The 24,489-nt window shown below is 40.9% G+C and overlaps 1 protein-coding gene across 3 annotated transcripts in view; it reads left to right on the top strand.

Moving 5' to 3' along the window:
* Window positions 1–24,489, top strand: part of ZER1 (zyg-11 related cell cycle regulator) — a 112,928-nt gene that overhangs the window by 32,823 nt on the left and 55,616 nt on the right. For all 3 annotated transcript variants that reach the window (XM_053695733.1, XM_053695735.1, XM_053695734.1), the window contains exons 6-11: window positions 8,172–8,286; window positions 8,374–8,520; window positions 8,675–8,848; window positions 9,543–9,758; window positions 18,229–18,270; window positions 18,786–18,905. In XM_053695733.1, the coding sequence (XP_053551708.1) occupies window positions 8,172–8,286; window positions 8,374–8,520; window positions 8,675–8,848; window positions 9,543–9,758; window positions 18,229–18,270; window positions 18,786–18,905 (814 nt within the window). The remainder of the gene's footprint in view (window positions 1–8,171; window positions 8,287–8,373; window positions 8,521–8,674; window positions 8,849–9,542; window positions 9,759–18,228; window positions 18,271–18,785; window positions 18,906–24,489) is intronic.

Genomic DNA, 24,489 nt, shown 5'->3' with positions numbered 1-24,489 from the left:
CGCCTGTTATTGTGAAACACCATGACTGCACAGACTGACAAGCTACAGCTGACGTGTGATAACAAGTACCCAGCGCCTGTTATTGTGAAACACCATGACTGCACAGACTGACGAGTAACAGCTTACGTGTGATAACAAGTACTCCGCGCCTGTTATTGTGAAACACCATGACTGCACAGACTGACGAGTAACAGCTTACGTGTGATAACAAGTACCCAGCGCCTGTTATTGTGAAACACCATGACTGCACAGACTGACGAGTAACAGCTGATGTGCGATAACAGGTACTCAGCGCCTGTTACTGTGAAACACCATGACTGCACAGACTGACGAGTAACAGTTGATGTGTGATAACAAGTACTCGGCTCCTGTTACTGTGAAACACCATGACTGCACAGACTGACGAGTAACAGCTGATGTGTGATAACAAGTACTCAGCGCCTGTTACACCATGACTGCACAGACTGACAAGTAACAGCTGATGTGTGATAACAAGTACTCAGCGCCTGTTACACCATGACTGCACAGACTGATGAGTAACAGCTGATGTGTGATAACAAGTACTCAGCGCCTGTTACACCATGACTGCACAGACTGACGAGTAACAGCTGACGTGTGATAACAAGTACTCAGCGCCTGTTATTATGAAACACCATGACTGCACAGACTGACGAGCTACAGCTGACGTGTGATAACAAGTACTCAGCGCCTGTTACTGTGAAACACCATGACTGCTCAGACTGACGAGCAACAGCTAATGTATGATAACAAGTGCTCAGTGCCTGTTATCGTGAAACACCATGACTTCACAGACTGACGAGCTACAGCTGATGTGTGATAACAAGTACTCAGCGCCTGTTACTGTGAAACACCATGACTGCACAGACTGACGAGTAACAGCTGACGTGTGATAACAAGTACTCCGCACCTGTTATTGTGAAACACCATGACTGCTTAGACTGACAAGCAACAGCTGACGTGTGATAAAAAGTACGCAGCGCCTGTTATTGTGAAACACCATGACTGCACAGACTGACAAGCAACAGCTGACGTGTGATAACAAGTACTCCGCGCCTGTTATTGTGAAACACCATGACTGCACAGACTGACAAGCAACAGCTGACGTGTGATAACAAGTACTCCGCGCCTGTTATTGTGAAACACCATGACAGCCCAGACTGACAAGCAACAGCTGACGTGTGATAACAAGTACTCAGCGCCTGTTATTGTGAAACACCATGACAGCCCAGACTGACAAGCAACAGCTGACGTGTGATAACAAGTACTCAGCGCCTGTTATTGTGAAACACCATGACAGCCCAGACTGACAAGCAACAGCTGACGTGTGATAACAAGTACTCCGCGCCTGTTATTGTGAAACACCATGACTGCACAGACTGACAAGCAACAGCTTACGTGTGATAACAAGTACTCCGCGCCTGTTATTGTGAAACACCATGACTGCACAGACTGACGAGTAACAGCTGATGTGTGATAACAAGTACTCCGCGCCTGTTATTGTGAAACACCATGACTGCACAGACTGACAAGCAACAGCTGATGTGTGATAACAAGTACTCCGCGCCTGTTATTGTGAAACACCATGACTGCACAGACTGACGAGTAACAGCTGATGTGTGATAACAAGTACTCAGCGCCTGTTATTGTGAAACACCATGACTGCACAGACTGACGAGCTACAGCTGATGTGTGTTAACAAGTACTCCGCGCCTGTTATTGTGAAACACCATGACTGCACAGACTGACGAGTAACAGCTGATGTGTGATAACAAGTACTCCGCGCCTGTTATTGTGAAACACCATGACTGCACAGACTGACGAGTAACAGCTGATGTGTGATAACAAGTACTCCGCGCCTGTTATTGTGAAACACCATGACTGCACAGACTGACAAGTAACAGCTGACGTGTGATAACAAGTACTCAGCGCCTGTTATTGTGAAACACCATGTCTGCACAGACTGACAAGCAACAGCTGACGTGTGATAACAAGTACTCAGCGCCTGTTACTGTGAAACACCATGTCTGCACAGACTGACGAGTAACAGCTGATGTGTGATAACAAGTACTCAGCGCCTGCTATTGTGAAACACCATGACTGCACAGACTGACAAGCAACAGCTGATGTGTGATAACAAGTACTCAGCGCCTGTTATTGTGAAACACCATGACAGCCCAGACTGACAAGCAACAGCTGACGTGTGATAACAAGTACTCCGCGCCTGTTATTGTGAAACACCATGACTGCACAGACTGACGAGTAACAGCTGATGTGTGATAACAAGTACTCAGCGCCTGTTATTGTGAAACACCATGACTGCACAGACTGACAAGCAACAGCTTACGTGTGATAACAAGTACTCAGCGCCTGTTATTGTGAAACACCATGACTGCACAGACTGACGAGTAACAGCTGATGTGTGATAACAAGTACTCAGCGCCTGTTATTGTGAAACACCATGACTGCACAGACTGACAAGCAACAGCTTACGTGTGATAACAAGTACTCAGCGCCTGTTATTGTGAAACACCATGACTGCACAGACTGACGAGCTACAGCTGATGTGTGATAACAAGTACTCAGCGCCTGTTATTGTGAAACACCATGACTGCACAGACTGACGAGTAACAGCTGACGTGTGATAAAAAGTGCTCAGCGCCTGTTATTGTGAAACACCATGTCTGCACAGACTGACGAGTAACAGCTGATGTGTGATAACAAGTACTCCGCGCCTGTTACTGTGAAACACCATGACTGCACAGACTGACGAGCTACAGCTGATGTGTGATAACAAGTACTCAGCGCCTGTTATTGTGAAACACCATGACAGCACAGACTGACAAGCAACAGCTGACGTGTGATAACAAGTACTCCGCGCCTGTTATTGTGAAACACCATGTCTGCACAGACTGACGAGTAACAGCTGATGTGTGATAACAAGTACTCCGCGCCTGTTATTGTGAAACACCATGTCTGCACAGACTGACGAGTAACAGCTGATGTGTGATAACAAGTACTCAGCGCCTGTTATTGTGAAACACCATGACTGCACAGACTGACAAGCAACAGCTGACGTGTGATAACAAGTACTCAGCGCCTGTTATTGTGAAACACCATGACTGCACAGACTGACTAGCAACAGCTGATGTGTGATAACAAGTACTCAGCGCCTGTTATTGTGAAACACCATGTCTGCACAGACTGACGAGTAACAGCTGATGTGTGATAACAAGTACTCCGCGCCTGTTATTGTGAAACACCATGACTGCACAGACTGACGAGTAACAGCTTACGTGTGATAACAAGTACTCAGCGCCTGTTATTGTGAAACACCATGACAGCCCAGACTGACAAGCAACAGCTGACGTGTGATAACAAGTACTCAGCGCCTGTTATTGTGAAACACCATGACAGCACAGACTGACAAGCAACAGCTGACGTGTGATAACAAGTACTCAGCGCCTGTTATTGTGAAACACCATGACTGCACAGACTGACAAGCAACAGCTGATGTGTGATAACAAGTACTCCGCGCCTGTTATTGTGAAACACCATGTCTGCACAGACTGACGAGTAACAGCTGATGTGTGATAACAAGTACTCAGCGCCTGTTATTGTGAAACACCATGACTGCACAGACTGACAAGCAACAGCTGACGTGTGATAACAAGTACTCAGCGCCTGTTATTGTGAAACACCATGACTGCACAGACTGACAAGCAACAGCTGACGTGTGATAACAAGTACTCAGCGCCTGTTATTGTGAAACACCATGTCTGCACAGACTGACGAGTAACAGCTGATGTGTGATAACAAGTACTCAGCGCCTGTTACTGTGAAACACCATGACTGCACAGACTGACGAGCTACAGCTGATGTGTGATAACAAGTACTCAGCGGCTGTTACTGTGAAACACCATGTCTGTACAGACTGACGAGTAACAGCTGATGTGTGATAACAAGTACTCCGCGCCTGTTATTGTGAAACACCATGACTGCACAGACTGACGAGTAACAGCTGATGTGTGATAACAAGTACTCCGCACCTGTTATTGTGAAACACCATGACTGCACAGACTGACAAGCAACAGCTGATGTGTGATAACAAGTACTCAGCGCCTGTTATTGTGAAACACCATGTCTGCACAGACTGACGAGTAACAGCTGATGTGTGATAACAAGTACTCAGCGCCTGTTACTGTGAAACACCATGTCTGCACAGACTGACGAGTAACAGCTGATGTGTGATAACAAGTACTCCGCGCCTGTTATTGTGAAACACCATGACTGCACAGACTGACGAGTAACAGCTGATGTGTGATAACAGGTACTCAGCGCCTGTTACTGTGAAACACCATGACTGCACAGACTGACGAGTAACAGCTGATGTGTGATAACAGGTACTCAGCGCCTGTTATTGTGAAACACCATGACTGCACAGACTGACGAGTAACAGCTGATGTGTGATAACAAGTACTCCGCACCTGTTATTGTGAAACACCATGACTGCACAGACTGACAAGCAACAGCTGATGTGTGATAACAAGTACTCAGCGCCTGTTATTGTGAAACACCATGACTGCACAGACTGACGAGCTACAGCTGATGTGTGATAACAAGTACTCAGCGCCTGTTATTGTGAAACACCATGACTGCACAGACTGACGAGTAACAGCTGACGTGTGATAAAAAGTGCTCAGCGCCTGTTATTGTGAAACACCATGTCTGCACAGACTGACGAGTAACAGCTGATGTGTGATAACAAGTACTCCGCGCCTGTTACTGTGAAACACCATGACTGCACAGACTGACGAGCTACAGCTGATGTGTGATAACAAGTACTCAGCGCCTGTTATTGTGAAACACCATGACAGCACAGACTGACAAGCAACAGCTGACGTGTGATAACAAGTACTCCGCGCCTGTTATTGTGAAACACCATGTCTGCACAGACTGACGAGTAACAGCTGATGTGTGATAACAAGTACTCCGCGCCTGTTATTGTGAAACACCATGTCTGCACAGACTGACGAGTAACAGCTGATGTGTGATAACAAGTACTCAGCGCCTGTTATTGTGAAACACCATGACTGCACAGACTGACAAGCAACAGCTGACGTGTGATAACAAGTACTCAGCGCCTGTTATTGTGAAACACCATGACTGCACAGACTGACAAGCAACAGCTGACGTGTGATAACAAGTACTCAGCGCCTGTTATTGTGAAACACCATGTCTGCACAGACTGACGAGTAACAGCTGATGTGTGATAACAAGTACTCCGCGCCTGTTATTGTGAAACACCATGACTGCACAGACTGACGAGTAACAGCTTACGTGTGATAACAAGTACTCAGCGCCTGTTATTGTGAAACACCATGACAGCCCAGACTGACAAGCAACAGCTGACGTGTGATAACAAGTACTCAGCGCCTGTTATTGTGAAACACCATGACAGCACAGACTGACAAGCAACAGCTGACGTGTGATAACAAGTACTCCGCGCCTGTTATTGTGAAACACCATGACTGCACAGACTGACAAGCAACAGCTGATGTGTGATAACAAGTACTCCGCGCCTGTTATTGTGAAACACCATGTCTGCACAGACTGACGAGTAACAGCTGATGTGTGATAACAAGTACTCAGCGCCTGTTATTGTGAAACACCATGACTGCACAGACTGACAAGCAACAGCTGACGTGTGATAACAAGTACTCAGCGCCTGTTATTGTGAAACACCATGACTGCACAGACTGACAAGCAACAGCTGACGTGTGATAACAAGTACTCAGCGCCTGTTATTGTGAAACACCATGTCTGCACAGACTGACGAGTAACAGCTGATGTGTGATAACAAGTACTCAGCGCCTGTTACTGTGAAACACCATGACTGCACAGACTGACGAGCTACAGCTGATGTGTGATAACAAGTACTCAGCGGCTGTTACTGTGAAACACCATGTCTGTACAGACTGACGAGTAACAGCTGATGTGTGATAACAAGTACTCCGCGCCTGTTATTGTGAAACACCATGACTGCACAGACTGACGAGTAACAGCTGATGTGTGATAACAAGTACTCCGCACCTGTTATTGTGAAACACCATGACTGCACAGACTGACAAGCAACAGCTGATGTGTGATAACAAGTACTCAGCGCCTGTTATTGTGAAACACCATGTCTGCACAGACTGACGAGTAACAGCTGATGTGTGATAACAAGTACTCAGCGCCTGTTACTGTGAAACACCATGTCTGCACAGACTGACGAGTAACAGCTGATGTGTGATAACAAGTACTCCGCGCCTGTTATTGTGAAACACCATGACTGCACAGACTGACGAGTAACAGCTGATGTGTGATAACAGGTACTCAGCGCCTGTTACTGTGAAACACCATGACTGCACAGACTGACGAGTAACAGCTGATGTGTGATAACAGGTACTCAGCGCCTGTTATTGTGAAACACCATGACTGCACAGACTGACGAGTAACAGCTGATGTGTGATAACAAGTACTCCGCACCTGTTATTGTGAAACACCATGACTGCACAGACTGACAAGCAACAGCTGATGTGTGATAACAAGTACTCAGCGCCTGTTATTGTGAAACACCATGTCTGCACAGACTGACGAGTAACAGCTGATGTGTGATAACAAGTACTCAGCGCCTGTTACTGTGAAACACCATGTCTGCACAGACTGACGAGTAACAGCTGATGTGTGATAACAAGTACTCCGCGCCTGTTATTGTGAAACACCATGACTGCACAGACCGACGAGTAACAGCTGACGTGTGATAAAAAGTATGCAAAACAGAAAGAGAAGCAGTCTGCAAGGAACGAACAGCAGCATCAATAGCTTGTTCTATGGCCCGGTTACCACCTGGAAGTAGCTTCTTTCTGCCCATTTGTGCTTTTCACAGAGGAAAACTTTCCTGTAGTATATCAGTCTGATCCCGCCGACAAGGTCAGTCCAGCCCCGAAATACCAGGCAATTCTCCTCTGAACAAGGAAAAGGCAACCCCAGACGATCGTTTCGGCCTTCCGTGGGCCTCGTCAGTGAGGTGCAGCCATATTCCTCTAAGCACATTGGGCAAGGAGTCCACGTCTGGTTTCCCCCATCACCCATAGGGAGACTATCCCCAGGGTCATATTTACATATGCAAAACAGAAAGAGAAGTTGACGTGTGATAACAAGTGCTTAGCGCCTGTTATTGTGAAACACCATGGCTGCACAGACTGATGGGCAACAGCTGACGTGTAATAACATGACTGCACAGACTTACAAGTAACAGCTTACGTTTGATAACAAGTACTCAATAGTAATACCTCCAGTAATGTCAACCCATTACACCTGAAGCATTATGTATTGTTATAAACGCTTCTACTAGACGTCTTTGTTGTAAAATAATTGATTGGAAGAGATAAATGATATCCAGCAAGATGCCCTGGACAGAAGAGCTGTGTGAGTCTCTCCTTTACCTGCTTTTGGCTAAGTCCTCAATAAATGGCAGAAATAATACTAAAGTGTAATTACAGTCGAAAAATGACCTTCCCTAATCCGTTATGGAATTTTAAGACTATCAATCCTACACTACTGTGTGTTTAAACCCAGCAAAGAGGTTAAACACAAAGTAGAAATACCGCTCTGGACTCTCAGTGCACTGCTGGTCCTGAGTGGAAAATGCTGCTCATCCAATCAGCAGCGCTATTTGCACATCGAAGTTGTGCGACTAGAGATGCTTGGGACCAGCATTGCTCCCCTTCGCTGGCTTTAAACACACAGTAGTCTAGTGTCGATAACGCATTAGAGCATGTTCTTTTTTGACTATAATGACCTATAAAATGTACGTGGTTGTGTTGCTTTGTTTTACCTTATTTAGGCAAAGGGGATCATTTTAGATATAGGATTGTCCTGTTTATTTGAATAACAGATACATGGAAGGTTAACGTAATATGTATGTATACTTCAAATAAAACGTACATTCTATAAATCTCTCTTTAATACTTAAATACTGCTACTAATTTATGTTGTAAAGAATGTAATTCTTCACTAATTGGGGACAGAACAGAGCAAAGTGAATTTCAGCTAAAATCTTTTATACGTTATATATGACTTTATTATGGTTTTATTTTATATCATAGCAATGACCTCTGTAAGAGCAGTATTGCGCCGTTTCGTGCATTGAAAAGGCCTTTACAGTTCCTGGGTCTGTTTGAAACCTCCCTGTGCCGCCTGATGCACATTCCAGCCTACAAGGTAATATTGCTGCATGATTTTCACTTTAGCGTTATAATGGTTTGTGTGTAAGAAAGCACAGTCTTGATTTTATGTTCTCTTGTAAAGGTGAGCGGTGACAAAAACGAAGAACAAGTTCTGAATGCTATTGAATCATACACTGAACATCGTCCTGAAATAACATCTCGTGCTATCAACCTCCTGTTTGACATTGCGCGTATTGAGCGCTGCAACCAGCCACTGCGAGCGCTGCAGGTAACATCCAAGTGATGTCTGTAAACTCTAGAGAAATGTAAGGCTGCAACTAACCCTATAGCTCAATGGTGTTTAATGAATTGTTATTTGTACCATGCTACTATGTAAATAATATCTGTTTTGCCTGGACACAACTCTTTCCTTCTCTTTGCAGCTGGTTATTGCAGCTCTCAAGTGTCACAAATATGACAAAACAATTCAGGTGACAGGGAGTGCCGCCCTGTTTTATTTGACCAACTCTGATTACCGCAGCGAGCAGAGTGTACGGATAAGGAGACAGGTCATCCAGGTGGTTCTGAATGGAATGGAGTCCTATCAGGAGGTCACGGTAAGGTGCCACAGCACAGCAAACTACTTTCTCTGTATAGTGATCAAAATCAGCATTGTCTTCATGTATCAGTTCTTCCGGAGTGCTAGAGAGCAGTGTACAAACGCTACTGTATCTTATGGATCATCTAGTAGTAGCGCAGATATGATTACTTTATATAAATATATTCCAGGCCCATATACAGAACTAGAAGAAGCTCTGTTTATTCCAAGGGAATTGTTTGTCAAATAGGTCACAATTTAAGGCTGGAGGAAATGAGATTTAATCTCTAGTAATGTTTTTTTTTTCACAACAAGAACAATCAAATTGTTCAGCTCATTGCCTAAGTAGGTAGTAAATGCCAATACCTTAGATACATTTAAAATGGCTTAGATGCAGTTCTGGCTAGAAACAGAATTCAGGGATATGATTGCTTGTGTTAAATGAGTCCGCTTTTTAATTGTATTGATTTAGGCTCAACTGGAGCTTTTATTGTAAATCAGGTAGGATCTGTACAGGTTGAACTCTGACTTTCAGTCTTCTTACATCCTCATCTTCTACTATATATACTATGCATGCATAATCATTTTGTTAATATCCTTTAAATGCTCAGATGCTTAAACACAGCTTAGTATCTAAAGTACATACGTTGCTCTCTTTCACCTTATGCTCCACTGCCTCCCTGATTAGACATTTGCTGTCTCCCTCGCTGCAGGTGCAGAGGAACTGCTGCCTAACCCTGTGTAACTTCAGTATCCCAGAAGAACTTGAGTTTCAGTATCAGAGGGTAAATGAACTGCTCCTAAACATCCTAATCCCCACGCGGCAGGATGAGTCCATCCAGCGCATCGCTGTCCATCTCTGCAACGCCCTTGTCTGCCAGGTGGACAATGACCACAAGGAAGCTGTTGGCAAGATGGGTTTTGTCATGGTGAGCGCTTCACGTAATTGTCCTAACCAATCTGAAGTGGCATATTGAGGGCTTTTAGCGGTGCTGGTTCCCAGACAGAGCCGCGTCTGTGCAATGCTATTTTCTACGGGACTTGTGTAGTGATCCAGCTGGTTATCAGCTAATTAAACACCTTTAGATCTAACTAATGGCCACTAATTCTAAGGTTTAAATACAAGATGATGACTCATGAGATGTGAATAGTTTTTATTTATTTTTTTATATTTTTTATTGAGGTTTCGTGTAACAAACATAAAAGCATAGGTCGCCTTTTGATAACAGAAGAAAGAAACAAGCAAAATTAAGCAAAATAATGTAACAAATGTAAAATATACAGTTAGTAGGCTGATATAACCTCGATTTTATAATACATTAGTGTGGTTGACTGACCAGTTAAGAGCATATTTCTAGGCCAATTGGTCTATGATTAAAAAGAGCTAACTGATGGCCAGATAGATGGCTCACTATGAGCTGCAAAAAGCAAATGAACAGTTATGTAGTATGGGGAGGGGGGAGATTCAGTGGATAAGCACCGCTCTTCAAATGAGGGACAGGATGGGGGGGGGGCTATATTTAAACAAGGGCATTTTAAGAAATATAGAATTGGTTATACCGTCTGGCATTAATAATATAAGATAGGAATGATGGGTGCGTTGACAACTCTACTAATAGGTCATAGGGATATCTATGGTCGCTCTGGTTATATATCTCATACGTACATTCTTTAGGAGTTAAGCAATCAGGAGGGGCTTAAAGAGGGGTGTGAGGTAAGTACACTTGTTCTGCGCTTAGCGCCTAGAAAATAATAGGGGTTCACATATCCCTTCAATGAGAGTGCATCTTGCATAAAGAACAGTGCTGATGACAAGATACAAACATTCAAAACTTCCTATAAACTTCTAAATCTATTAAACTCTAACCACCATATAAACTGGGAAGGTTTTAGAGAAGAACATAAATAAGCTAATTAGAAAGATGTAGCTACCTCCTCTATTTAGCATTAGAATTTCAGCAGCCTCTGAGAGGAGAAACACAGCCATAGTAATTGCATAAGGGTCCATGACAGAGAGGGCATGAGCTCTTAATCGCAAAATGTAAGTTATGCAAATAGACTATTATGAACCAATACTGGACCTGTTCTTTTCTAAATTAAGTAGAGTTAAGCTCTGTGTAGTATGCTTATGGTAGTAAAATTACACGTCTTTGCCAAAAGCAAACACAGACATACACAGGAGTATAGTATAAATATGTAGAATGGAACTCCTCTTAGGAATAAAGAGAATATACACAAAATCCAGCATTAGTGAAAACAGACAGAAGTTGCATGCTTAGGGTGATATGTAGTGTCAGAAGGGTTTCACTTCATGGCATATCAAGTGTAAACAGCATTCCATAGTGTAGATAGATTTAGTGTGACTGTTAACATAATCTCATGTATAGCTCAGTATATATAGTAGTTAATGAACAACATTTATCAGTGAGCTCAAGAGTGGCGAGACAATATATAGAAAGAAACTGTAGGAGTTCTCTTGTCTCCTGTACTGAGATAGGGTATCGCTAGTAGCAGGGTCATAACATAGAAAGGGTGTTAGCAAGGCATATGGCTAGAAGAGGGTCACTGCATCTAATACTGCAAAAAGTGTGACATATTTAGAATGCTGTGGTATGAGTGTGTATATAGTAGTGAACATTCTATAAAAGCTGCAACACTCTAAACGTTATCAAATAGAGTAAGGAGTGTATATCACCTAAGTAGTAGTAGTTATGCAAAAATTATGCAGTTATGCAGATGGAGCATTTTAATACACAATACAGGTATACATAATATGCCCCAAATCTACCCCTAGTCACAAAAGCCAGAGTATATACGTCATAGAATATAAGAGTAGTGTAGGGTGACTTTACATATAGATATGGAGGCATAGGAGATGAAGAGAAAAACGATAGTAAATCCAATAATAAAATATTACCTAACATAAGTCATAATTGTCAAGCTCACATAACAATTAATATCTGCAGCCGTGTAGGCAGCTGCTGGTAGATGATTTTAGCAATACCGGAAGAAAATCTTACCCAGAATTAAGCATGTGTCCGGTGAGAAATTAAAACTAATTTTATAAGCTGTTTGCATATGTCAAATCAAACTAATATATAAAGACATAATAAACATCGCCTTAAACTTGGTTACTGCATAGTCTATGAGCAAGTCAATATAGATTGAGCTATTAAGACCCGCTTGTCATGCTGAGATGTCCGTGGCATTGTCAGACTTGCAGAGTCCAGGAAAACTGAAGAGGCAAGCTGCGGAGTATGACGAATGGGGCCTCCAAACCTGCGTGTGACCTAGCCTACTCCACATCTCTGAGACTCAGCTATAGGGAGCACGGTAAGCTGTCTATCTCTTTGGCCCAACAAAGCTGGATATAAATGCTGTCTGACTGGACTATCGAGCATTACCAGGTGTAAAGTTCCACAGGAGGTAGTGGTATACCAGGAATCTCTACCTGTTTCCTTGTGAACTCTTCTAGTGAAGAGAAGCATCTGTGGGAGGGAGAGGTGGAGAGCTGTGCCCTCGTGGGAAGAAGACAAGTCCGCAGTCCAGGCTTCCCTCCCCCCCACTGGAGATGCCTTAGATAGGATGTGGGCAGTCGCCGCTGAGCGCCTGCAGCAATCGTCCGCATCTCCCAGGTTTTTGATCAGATCCAGTGTCAGAGCTGTTTGGGAGTGTAGGTAGTGAGAGGAGGAGAGCTGAGGGTGTCGCCCGGTAGCGGTCCGGATGGGCCTTATAAAATCTATGATTGCAGCCGTAGTGCAGGATGGCGCCTCAGGATGCAGCAGCATCGAGTCTCTATTTGCTGGCTCCTGCAGTGTGCTAGTTAAGACACGAGCAGGTAGTTCCTCCTGAGTGTGTCGATGCAGTTGCCGAGCAGGCAGGGAGTCTTCCATCTGATTTTCCCCAGGGGTGTCATAGGCGGTCAGGGGAGCAACGCCATCTTTGTTGCGCATTTCAATAAGGGTAGCCTTTAAGCCGAGGAAGTTCCTGTCGGCTTTGCTGCTTATGCCCTCCAGTAAGGTTATAAGGGATGCTGAGAGCTCCTCCATTTTGAGAGTAGCACAGTAGAATTGACATTCAGCTAGGTGTGGGACCGGGAGTTAGGCTAGCCCGACTAACGGGTATCTGACAGTCCTGATACCGAGCTCCCCGGTGCGGTTGTAGCTGGCTGGTAGCTTTCTATATCAGCTGGGTTATCTTGAGCCCAAACTTGAAGTCCATGTCCTAGAGTTATGCCAGAATCAGGGTATAGGCTATTTAGGTATGTAGTATGCCATAAAAGATAGTTTTAGTAATCTGCCTTCAGGAGCTCTGTAGTGGCACGTCTTGCTAGCTTGGCGGTTGGCTCCGCCCCCCAGATGTGAATAGTTTAATCCCATATTTATATAAAATCCTTATGTACAGTTTTTTTTTGTTTTTGTTTTTTAAAGGAGCCTCTAGTTTATTTTTTCATGTTGCAGTGTAATTCCCTCAGCATTACAGATACCTAGTGTTATTGCTTCTGTAGTTATGGCTTAGAATAAAACCCATTAGTAACTAATATTGTGCAGGGAAAACTGCTGCATCATCAAATATAGAAAGGTTTGCATCCGCAAGTTGCAACATACTCCCAATTACTCTCCGTTATAAACAATGCAGCAACATCTATCTCAAAATCATTCAGTTTTCATTGCATAGAATGGGAAGGGCTCCACTGCAAAGGATGCCAGCATCACAAAAACACATTCAAAACATTACAGACTAAACAGATAAAAAATAAAACACCATATATTAAACTGTCTACTTTAATATATGCACAAATGAAAACCTAATAAAAAAACGTAAAAGAACAAAAAATCCTTGTCAGCTTAGTAAAAGTGAGACGCGACTGCGAGTCCAGATAGTTTGGATAGATTTTATGGGCAGATAAGAACCATAGGCCAAACAAGTCTGCCCAAAATGTCCTTAAATTGTGAGCTTAATTAGGGCTAGATTACAAGTGGCGCGCTAACAGTTGAGCACAAGCGAAAAGGGGCTTATTGCGGCTTTTTGCCCGCGTTGGAAGTAACGTGTATTACGAGTTGAAAGTAAATACATTCGCTCAAGCGCAATTGAATTTGATATGCATCGGGGTAGTGCGATTTCAGAGCTCTGGTTAACTGTTAAACGAGACAAAAAAATTGCATAAAACGCATAAAAAAAATACTATTAACAGTATAGTTACACACATAATAACATTGCATGAAAAGCTTATAAGATATGAGGTCTCGGGTGTTAGAAAAAAAAGGTAGGCAAAAGGCTTTAACATAGAGATACATACATATACACTGTATGTCTAAAGATGTATATGTGTAATTATATAGGTGTGTATATATATATATATATATATATATATATATATATATATATATATACTGTATATATATATGTGTGTGTGTGTGTGTATATATATATATATATATATATATATATATATATATATATATAAAACCAAATGTAGTAGTAAGTCCAGCACTTTCTTGGAAAACCCTTCACTGGGTATAGCTTCTGGTAGGTTTACCTTTGCAGTGCACGTTTGCCTGGGAGGCCTGCCATGCTCCCATATATAATTCCAAAAGTAGACAATGGCAACAGCACTTTTCTTTAAAACATTTCTTCTTTATTAAAATAACATTAGGATAAAAACACAGCGACGTTTCGAGCCTCTTGGGCCCTTCCTCATGCTATAGATTAAGAACAAACATCTCCCTTATGTACACCTGTGTATAGGGTGTGGCTTACTTAATTACAGAATTTTTTACCTGAACTTAGCTCATGTTGGTATCCCCAACCGGTAAGGTTCTAGCTAAACTTTTTAACTTTATTTTTTAACTTTAATGTTTTAAATGTATATCTCTCAACACTTAGATGTATAATTGTGTGGTATGACATATATGTTTCTTTACATTACATTACAAATAAACACATATCCATAATTATTATACACAGGAATTTAAAAACAGTTATAAAAACAAATGTAGATCATAATCCTTGTTTAATCCATTCGGATACAATGTTTTCAAATTTTTTATCCACCATACTTCTTTCTTTTTAAGTAGCAACTCTCTATTGCCTCCTCTCCTTGGTTTAGGGATATGGTCTATGACCTGAAACCTTAACTGGCTAACAGTATGTCCTGCTGTTATAAAGTGTGATGAGACAGGTAATGTCATATCTTTGCATCTTATAGAGCAGTGTTTTTCAACCAGTGTGCCGTGGCACACTAGTGTGCCGTGAGAGATCCTCAGGTGTGCCATGGCAGACTGACAACAGTGTGACATATTTTTTAAACTTTGCTTGTTTTTTACTCCCAGTGCAGGGGTAGTTTGTAGGAGGCATGGCATAACAGTACAATACATACAGTATGTGTGTGTTTGTGTGTATGTGTATATATATATGCTGTATTAGGCTACAATGTGTGATTTTTTTAAAATTTTGGGATGGTGGTGTGCCACAGGATTTTTTAATGTAAAAAAGTGTGCCACGGCAAAAAAAAGGTTAAAAATCACTGTTATAGAGGACTTGTGTGCACTTATTCTGTCCCTGATGGGGTTAATTGTCTCCCCTACATAGCCCCGCCCACATGGGCATTTCAAGATATATACAACATAATTAGTATCACAAGTAAAGAGGCCATTAATTTCTCTCTTTTTGGTGTCATTAATTTGCGCAACATTTTTACCCTTTATCATTGAGTTGCATTGAGCACAATGTAGACAGGGGTATGACCCTTTATTTGCTGTTGTCAGATAGTTAACTGGGTCTTTTTTATTGCTGCCTATATCTGCTTTCACTACAAAATCTCTTATGTTTTTAACCCTTTTATAAGAACTGATGGGGAGTTGTTGAAATTCTTTGATATTGGGGTTAGTCCTCTCCAGTAAATACCAATGCTTTCTTATTATTCTGGAGATATCTTCACTGTACTGATTATATTCTGAAGTGAAAATAAGTTGGTTTTTAACTTTATCTTTTTTAATCCCTGTTCTCTCTTCCTTAACTGTCTGTTCACATTTCTCAATGATAGATATAGGATAGCCTCTGTTACAAAATTTCTCAGCCATTTGTTTCATTCTTATTTCCTGCAATCTTGGTTCTTTTACATTTCTAGCTGTCCTTAAAAACTGGCTTTTAGGGATTGATTTAAACACTTGCTCAGGATGAAAACTTTCAGAGTGTAATATTGTGTTACGATCTGTTGGTTTACAGTAAAGATCAGTAACTAAATTACCAGCTTGTTTGTATACCCATGTATCCAAATAACTCACTTTATTTCTAGAGTAATTAAGGGTAAATTTAAGGCAGCCTGTGCAGTGGTTCAGTTCTTCAACAAACGACTCTAAGGACTCCTCTGTGCCCCTCCATACGCCAAATATATCATCTATGAAACGTAGCCATACTTTACAGTTTGTTGAGTAACTGTTATTAGTATATACAAACTTTCTTTTATATTGGCTAACAAAAATATTGGCGTATGAAGGGGCCACATTGGAGCCCATAGCAGTCCCTTTCTTTTGTATATAGTATGTATCTTGAAACAAGAAATAATTTAGGTATAGAATGATGTTAAGCATTTCTTCTATGAAAGAACATTGTAAATTTGTGTATATTTCAGATGATTTTAAAGCTTCTAATACTGCCTGCACCCCTGCCTCGTGGGGGATAGCTGTATATAAGCTGACTATGTCAAGGGAAAATAAGATGTCAGTATCTTCTATTTTAATTTCTTTAATTTTTCCCAAAAAATCCCCTGTGTCTTTAAGAAAGGACTGTTGGATCTTAGCAATGGGATTCAGAATCTTATCAAGAAAGATTGCAACATTTGAAAATACAGATTCTGTACTCGCCACAATGGGCCTTCCTGGAGGCTCTTTTAAATTTTTATGGATCTTAGGTGTTGTATAAAACACCGGTGTAATAGGATCTTTTTTTATTAAAAATGTTGCTAAATCCTTAGTGATAACATCTCTAGACAATGCATTATTCACAGTTGCAGAAATCTCTTTTTGTATTTCAGGTAGTGGATCATGATCCAATATCAAATAGATACCACCATCAGATAATTGTGTAAGGATCTCTTGTATGTAATATTGTCTATCAAGGACAACTACTGCTCCGCCCTTATCAGCATTTTTAATAGTGATGGCAGTATTGTCTGCTAGATCTTTAAGGGCTTTTCGTTCTGATGGTGTAATATTACTATCTGTTTTTGGTTTGTTCTTTGAATACATTTTTTTGATGTCTGTTTGTACTAACTTGATGTATGTCTCCACACCTGAGTTAATTGTATTTGGTACAAAATTAGATTTATTTTTAAGACCTAAACTGTGTGTGTCAAATTTCATAGAATTAGCTCCTAAACCTTCTGGAATAGTTTTAATTACATGCTCTTGTGGGGTACTGAAATGAGCTTTTAACCATAAGTTTCTAAAAAACCTATAGAGGTATTTATCTATTGTAAACTCATTATTAAACATTGTGGGGCAAAAAGACAACCCTTTATTTAATGCATTTGTCTCATCTTTAGTGAGTTGGTATTTAGATATGTTTATTACCAATGTCTCTTGATTACTGTCCATGTTATTTACAGTCTCTATATTGGGACTTAGGGTATGTAAATTAGAATCTTGTACATTACCACCCGGATTCACATTCTCTAGTGACTTGACTTCTTCTATTTCTTCCGACCTCTCTGGCCTCTCTGATACGGTCTGTTGCGTAGGCGGTTGGACTGCCGGGGGTAGGGGCTGTCGTTGTTTATGCTTCCTTCCTCCCCGCCTGTATCTGCATCTGTACTGGACCCTAAAAAATCCTCCGATGAGGATGATTCCTTTTCGGCGGCCGCCGCTCTTTGAGGTGCGCTCCTTGCTCCTCTCCATGCTCCAAGTCCTCTTCCGGTTCCGGGTCGCCTCCAGATGACGTCATGCGTCTCACTGTCACCGGACCACCGATAGACACGATTTTGTTTGTAATCATCTTCATCACGACCAAACTTCTGTCTTTTTACTTCTTTGAGATCCCTCTGGAATTCATCTAGTGCCTAGAATGTTTTAAAGAAAAGTGCTGTTGCCATTGTCTACTATTGGAATTATATATATATATATATATATATATATATATATATATGTGTGTGTGTGTGTTGTGTGTATATATATATATATATATTTATATGTGTGTACATATAAACTCATAAATACATATGTACACACATATAGACATATATTTAGATTATATTTAAGTACATCGGAGCCCTTTTACAGTCAAGTGGCTGAAAACATGTAAAAGCTTATCCCAGGCAATAATTAGTATGTAGCATAGCCTTCCGCTTATCCCAGGCACCATATTGGGATAGCTTTTTCACTAGTCTCTCCTTTCTTGCAGACTATGCTGAAGCTAATACAGAAGAAGTTGCAAGACAAAATGGTAAGTGTTTGGTCTCTTACAACTTACTAATAACGTGCCTGGACTCTTCCCCCAACATTGTACCATATAAAGGTCATCTGTGGTGCTGCAGTTTGCTTGTCTGGAGCTATAACATATATTCTGTGCTTTATCTCACACTGATTCAACTACAGAAGAAATCTAGTTATTACATTGCTTTTGTAAATTGTGTAAACTGGTGATAATAAATATCTCCAATAAAGTCTATGGGAATGTTTTATGTATCCACCAGTTTACCCAGTATACAGCAGCAACAGAAATTTGTCCTTGGTAAGATTATGGGAAAAATCCCTAAGGGTATTTAGTTATGAGACAATATAAAACTATTTTTTGTAATATCATTGTCTTCACGCATTTTCCTTTATTCATATAAATAGAGATGAACTGCGAGTCTGACTTTTTCATCTTTGAAACTGTGAGAAACAGCCTTTTGTTTCTCTATGTACAAATACGGTTGTCCAGCTAAATTTCATATTACTTTTGTCTCTCCTTGTCAGTGTGACCAAGTCATGGAATTCTCTTGGAGCGCCTTGTGGAATATTACAGATGAGACTCCAGATAATTGTGAAATGTTTCTCAACTACAGCGGCATGAAGCTATTTCTGGAGTGCCTAAAAGTAAGTTAACAATAGTAATTATACTACCGGTCTAAAGTTTTACAACGCCTCCATTTTTTTCTTTCCAATGGCATGTAGAGTCCACAAATCCATTCAATTACTGTTAGGAAATTCACTGCCTTGCCACCAGGAGGAGGCAAAGAACACCTCCGCCAGAGCTTAAAGTGAAAGTCAACCCTAGTGTTTTTGAAACGCTAGGATTGACTATTGAAACAAATAAAGGGGACTTTCATTCATGAAGTATATAAGATACTTCATGCAGAAAGCTCCTTTATTTGTTTCAAGCGATCACCATTCTGAGCTGCTAAGGAAGCACACAGCAGATAGCTGTTTTGCTTTAGAGGTGATGTTTTCACCTCTTAGCCAATAGCCGTGCGGTAAATCCGGCTTGGCACCCTTCGGAGCAGGATTTCCCGCACGCTATTGGCTAAGAGGTGAAAAACGTCACCTCTTAGCAAAATAAATTTCTGCCGTGGGCTGCCTGAGCAGCTCAGAGCGGCGATCGCTTGAAACATATAAAGGAGCTTTCTGCATGAAGTATGATATACTTCATGATTGAAAGTCCCCTTTATTTGTTTCAATAGTCAATCCTAGCATTTCACATTTTAAGTATCTTCCCATTACTCATACTCCCCCAGTCATTCTTTGCTTCTGTAACTAGGAGGAAGTAAAGATGGTGCTCTGAAGAAAATTTTATTCCTAAAGTTTTACAGCACCTCCATTTTTAAAAAAATGTAAGCATTTCAAGTCCGGTGCATAAACTGAATTGTAACAAAGTTGAGAGGCAAATTGGCAGAGGTTAAAGAAACAAGTTTACCAAAAACTAAAAAAATAATGTACATTTCAGAGTTATAAACAAAGGTCTTTTTCAGGGAACAAGTAACAGATTATTAACTTTCAACTGTTCTGCAATAATGAAAGTAAAGTGTAAAACCTTTTGTTGATTACCTACAAAACCTCTGTCGTTATAATAGCAGTGGGGAAACCCTCCTAAGCATAAAAAAGTAATTAACAAATGAAGGCAGAAATACCATTATAATTCTCTAAGTCTTTCCTTTAGAGAAATTACAAAAAAAGCCAAGTCAGTGAGTACAGTTTCCTACACCATGAAAGGCGCTTGTAAACTGGAAGCAGAGAGAAGTCTGGCAGATTCAAAGCCACAACAGAATTGGTAGAAAGCTTGTGTGATAGGCTGCTCACAGGACAACAGCTTGTGTGATAGGCAGCTCACAGGACAACAGCTTGTGTGATAGGCTGCTCACAGGACAACAGCTTGTGTGATAGGCAGCTCACAGGACAACAGCGTGTGTGATTGGCTGCTCACAGGACAACAGTTTGTGTGATAGGCTGCTCGCCAAAAGCTGCACCAAGGGGGAGCAATGTGCCTGAAGCCATATCCCAAGTCCCATAGGTGGATACTTTGCAAGAAAGAATCTGTTACACATGTACTCAGCCTGGCAAAGTAGTTGTGTGTTGGTGTGGTCTGGCCACAGAGCGACGCCCAAAGCCATATCTCTAATATCTTAGATGGTAACTTAGAAGACCATCCCTGCTTGTGCTGGGAGTAGCAGGGTGGCCACATTTGTGTAGTGGGCTTAGTCAAGGAGCGAGAGAGTTAAGCGGTTCCTGGTTGAGCCACCAAGGTATCGCTGCCAAGGAAACACTCGGAGGAGTAGTGTAATAGATTGTAGGCCCGAATGGCTGCAGCACAGTGGATGTAGGAGGATTTATAAAACAACTTTTGTATTTAAAGTTTACAGCAAGTACTACATGGTGGCAGAATGTCTTGTCTATAACATCTTTGTCTGTAGCGGATAAGGGAAAAGCTGCAGGAGACTTCTATTTTATAGCAGCAAAGAGTTTGAGGTCTAATCCATCAGAGATAAGTGTAAACGTGCAATCACGATATGTACTGTGTCTTACTCTTCTCTTTCTATGGTTATGCCTTTTTATGGTGGGTTGCATATGTCTGAATGATCATGGAGCTTATGGAGGATAAAGGTTGTACAGACAGCTCCTGAAATATATTAATGGAAGGGCTGGAAGCTTAGTATAATTCGAAGAGGAAAATTTATAATTTGCAGCCCCTTTGATTGTAAAGTGAAGTTTTGATGTTTGCTGACCTAAGGTGGATTATACAAATTAACTTATTGCAGAAGTACGTCTTGTAATGAGTCTTTGAGCATCAGTTATTTAATGCTTATATGGCATCTACAATATTGTGTAAAAATGCTGTTGAATAACAGTGAAAGGCAAAGGAACATGTTCAAGTAACATTTAGGGCTTATCAGTCAAGTTCCCCTAATCACGCTGCAACGGGGAGCAGGAATCTGGGGAGTAGACATCTGAGAGGCAAAAGCAACAATGTCTGGGCATTCTTATGATTGTTTATTACTCCGATTCATCTTCTTGTTGCCTGATTCCTGAAATAACGCTTTCTGAGAAGATTAAGAACTCGGGTTTGGAAGAGATGGCTAAAGGTCTGTCAAGCTGTTGTATATTGTGAATCAAAGGATCCCATTCACAGGTTCATGGCCCTGACTATGAGAACTGTCGAGAGGACTTTTTTACATTTCTCATAAGATTTGTGAGAAAAACATATTTTCACTCTTCACAAAAGGGAGTAGGGGTGGGTTGAGCTATGATTATATCTATTATAACCTTCAGCACCACGTTAATAGCAATACTGTTTATTCTGAGTTTGCCGCTGCTAAAATTTATCTTCTTTCTACATAGGACTTTTGATATTTAACTCTTAGGAGGTTGGTTGTCTAACTTCTTGTAAAGAAGGACATTCTATAGGGAAGCTGTCCCCATATCATATTTTTTACAACCTTTTTAACCTGATTATGTTTATTCTTGTTTTGTTTTGTAGTTATTGATTACATTTAAGTATTCCAAACAAACAAAAGATTGTTCCAGCCACCAACAATTTTAAAAGACCTTTATTTTCTCATATCTTGGGTCTAAGCAGAAAAATACAACGTTTCAGGCCTGCTATAGGCCCTTAGTCATGTGTGACTAAGGGCCTATAGCAGGCCTGAAACGTTGTATTTTTCTGCTTAGACCCAAGATATGAGAAAATAAAGGTCTTTTAAAATTGTTGGTGGCTGGAACAATCTTTTGTTTGTTTGGAGTACCTGCAGGACAAGGCAGACCCTGGGTTCCGTGCCCCACAAGCCACATACACTGAGGTGCTGTCTTCTAAACTACTCTTGAGGATTACATTTAAGTATTTTCAGCTTTACTAGTCTGTTTTATTGTGTCTGTTTTAGGTGATCTGTACTGTTACACAGCAGGTTCTTTACGTGTAGATTTTGTTTCAAATTGAAGTGGTGCTGTGGCTTGGAAAATTGGGCCCTGGGATGCAGGGGGGAGCACCTCACCGATCAAACGGAAAAGATTTTACAGCTTTTAAAATAAAATTAAAAATGGATGTTGTGTTTTTTGCAAAAGACGTATCTGAATAGAAGAGTGTGAGAAGAGGAAAAATGGGGTGGCTATTTTACTTAGAGAGTCTCTGCATTATACTATTAAAAACAAAGATATAGACCTAATGAAAGCTATATTGTTTTAGAAGGTGAAGAGTTTGTCTTATGTAATATGGTCCAACTGATAGAGACACAAATTATTAGAATTCATTGTTAGTTAAATTGCATTCATATTTAAATTAAAAAATTTATATTAGAGGATGACTTTAATATGGTCCACACTGGTACTGCTAGGTAGAACTAGACTTCCTAGTCAACGTGTTTCTAACTCAAAAAGCAAAACTAAATTATTCGGAACAATTTTGAATAGTTTAAAGGGACAGTCTACTCAAAAATGTTTATATTTTAAAAAGATAGATAATGCCTTTATTACCCATTCCCCAGTTTTGCATAACCAACATGATTATATTAATATACTTTCTTTCCTAAGACATGGAGAGTCCACAACGTCATTCCAATTACTAGTGGGATATTCAAATCCTGGCCATCAAGAGGCAAAGAGCACCCCAGCAAAGCTGTTAAGTGTAACTTCCCTTACCCATAATCCCCATTTATTCTCTTTGCCTCTGTCAATGGAGATTGTGCGAAGATGGTGTCTGAAGATATTTAATCCTTCTATGGGTACTTTTCCCTGCAAGCAAGGATTTGGGTCTAGCTGTGTCCACGTCAATCTCTTTAGTAAGAGTAGTGGTGGCTTTTAGCAGTTAGAAGGCGGTGAGGTGGTCTTTGCTTTACTTCTAACATTTTGCTAACCCTTTGCAGAAAGCCAGGGTTGGTTACTCTGTTCTTTTTTTTACTACAGGTCCCTGACAGGCAGTGGAGTACTGGTCACACCTTAGTAGCTGCCATCTGCCCTGCAGCTGGATCCACTAGGTTCTGAAGGACAGCACTTTTGAGGTCAACCCTCAGGTGGATAATTTTGGGACTAAATAGTATATCCTTCTATGATTAAGGGTACTTTCTGGGGCAGCTTATTTCACATTAGGATCAAAATGTTCTAAAAGCAGACTTCTGGCACTTTTTCTCTTTTTATGAGATGTTGAGAGACTTAAGGGTTAACGCAAGTTACTTGGTGTTTCTCTTAATTTATTTGGCAAGGGACTTTCAATGTATTTAATTTCTTGTGCTTCCTGACATATTCAACTTTATTTTTAGTTAAGAAAAAATATGAGAAAAGAGTAGTGTTTATGGCCAGGAGTAGATATCAACTTCCAAATTACCAAGAAAAATTGCTGAGTGTAGGTAAAAATTTGCCCCCTCCTACGCCAACCTATTTATGGGTTGGTGGGAGAGGTGCCACGTCTATGGAGGTAGTACCGCCCCTTCAGAACATATAGTCAAATATGTTAGATTCATTGATGACCTGATTTTTGTATGGTCATCAGACTCACAGAAGGCCAGTGATTTTGTTGCTATCCTAAACACTAATAATGTGGGATTGCAATTCACTCATGAATGGCAAAAAACCCAGATTAATTTCTTAGATGTTACCCTTTCAGGTAATTGGAAAGGTAAAAAAGTGAACTCTGCTCTCTATCAAAAACCTATCTCTGGTAACAGTCTTCTACATGCCCGAAGCTGTCACCCACAGCATGTATTCAAGGGCATAGCAAAAAGACAATTTTTACGAGCGAAACGGAACTGTTCCCAGGAGAACACTTTTCGTATAGAGAGCAGAGATTTGAGAACACGCATGATGAAGAGGGGTTATCCTAAGAGAGTAATTAATAAAGCCTATTTTGAAAGTAAAGACATTGACAGAGTCAATTTTCTAAACAGTAGGGGGCAATCCAAGGACAACAGCAACCAGTGTAATTCACACAAACCAAAATTTATCACATCATATTCGAACCAATATGATCATGTGTGCAGAATAATCAAGAAAAACCTCCCTATACTTATGGGGGGTAAAGGTCTTAGAAAAACTATTGAACAGGGATGCATGTTTGTTCCAAAAAGGAATGTGACTTTGGGCAACATTCTTGCCCCTAGCATGTTAAGGACAGAAACCAACTCTGGGTCATCCTGGATGCGGTATAATGGCACCTATAAATGTGGCCGCAAAATCTGCACGTCATGTGATCACATAAATG

Source organism: Bombina bombina, chromosome 12, assembly GCF_027579735.1.
Source record: "Bombina bombina isolate aBomBom1 chromosome 12, aBomBom1.pri, whole genome shotgun sequence".
NCBI classification, from domain to species: domain Eukaryota; kingdom Metazoa; phylum Chordata; class Amphibia; order Anura; family Bombinatoridae; genus Bombina; species Bombina bombina.
The sequence above is the reverse complement of the archived record's forward strand: the minus strand, read 5'-3'. Positions and strand labels throughout refer to the sequence as shown.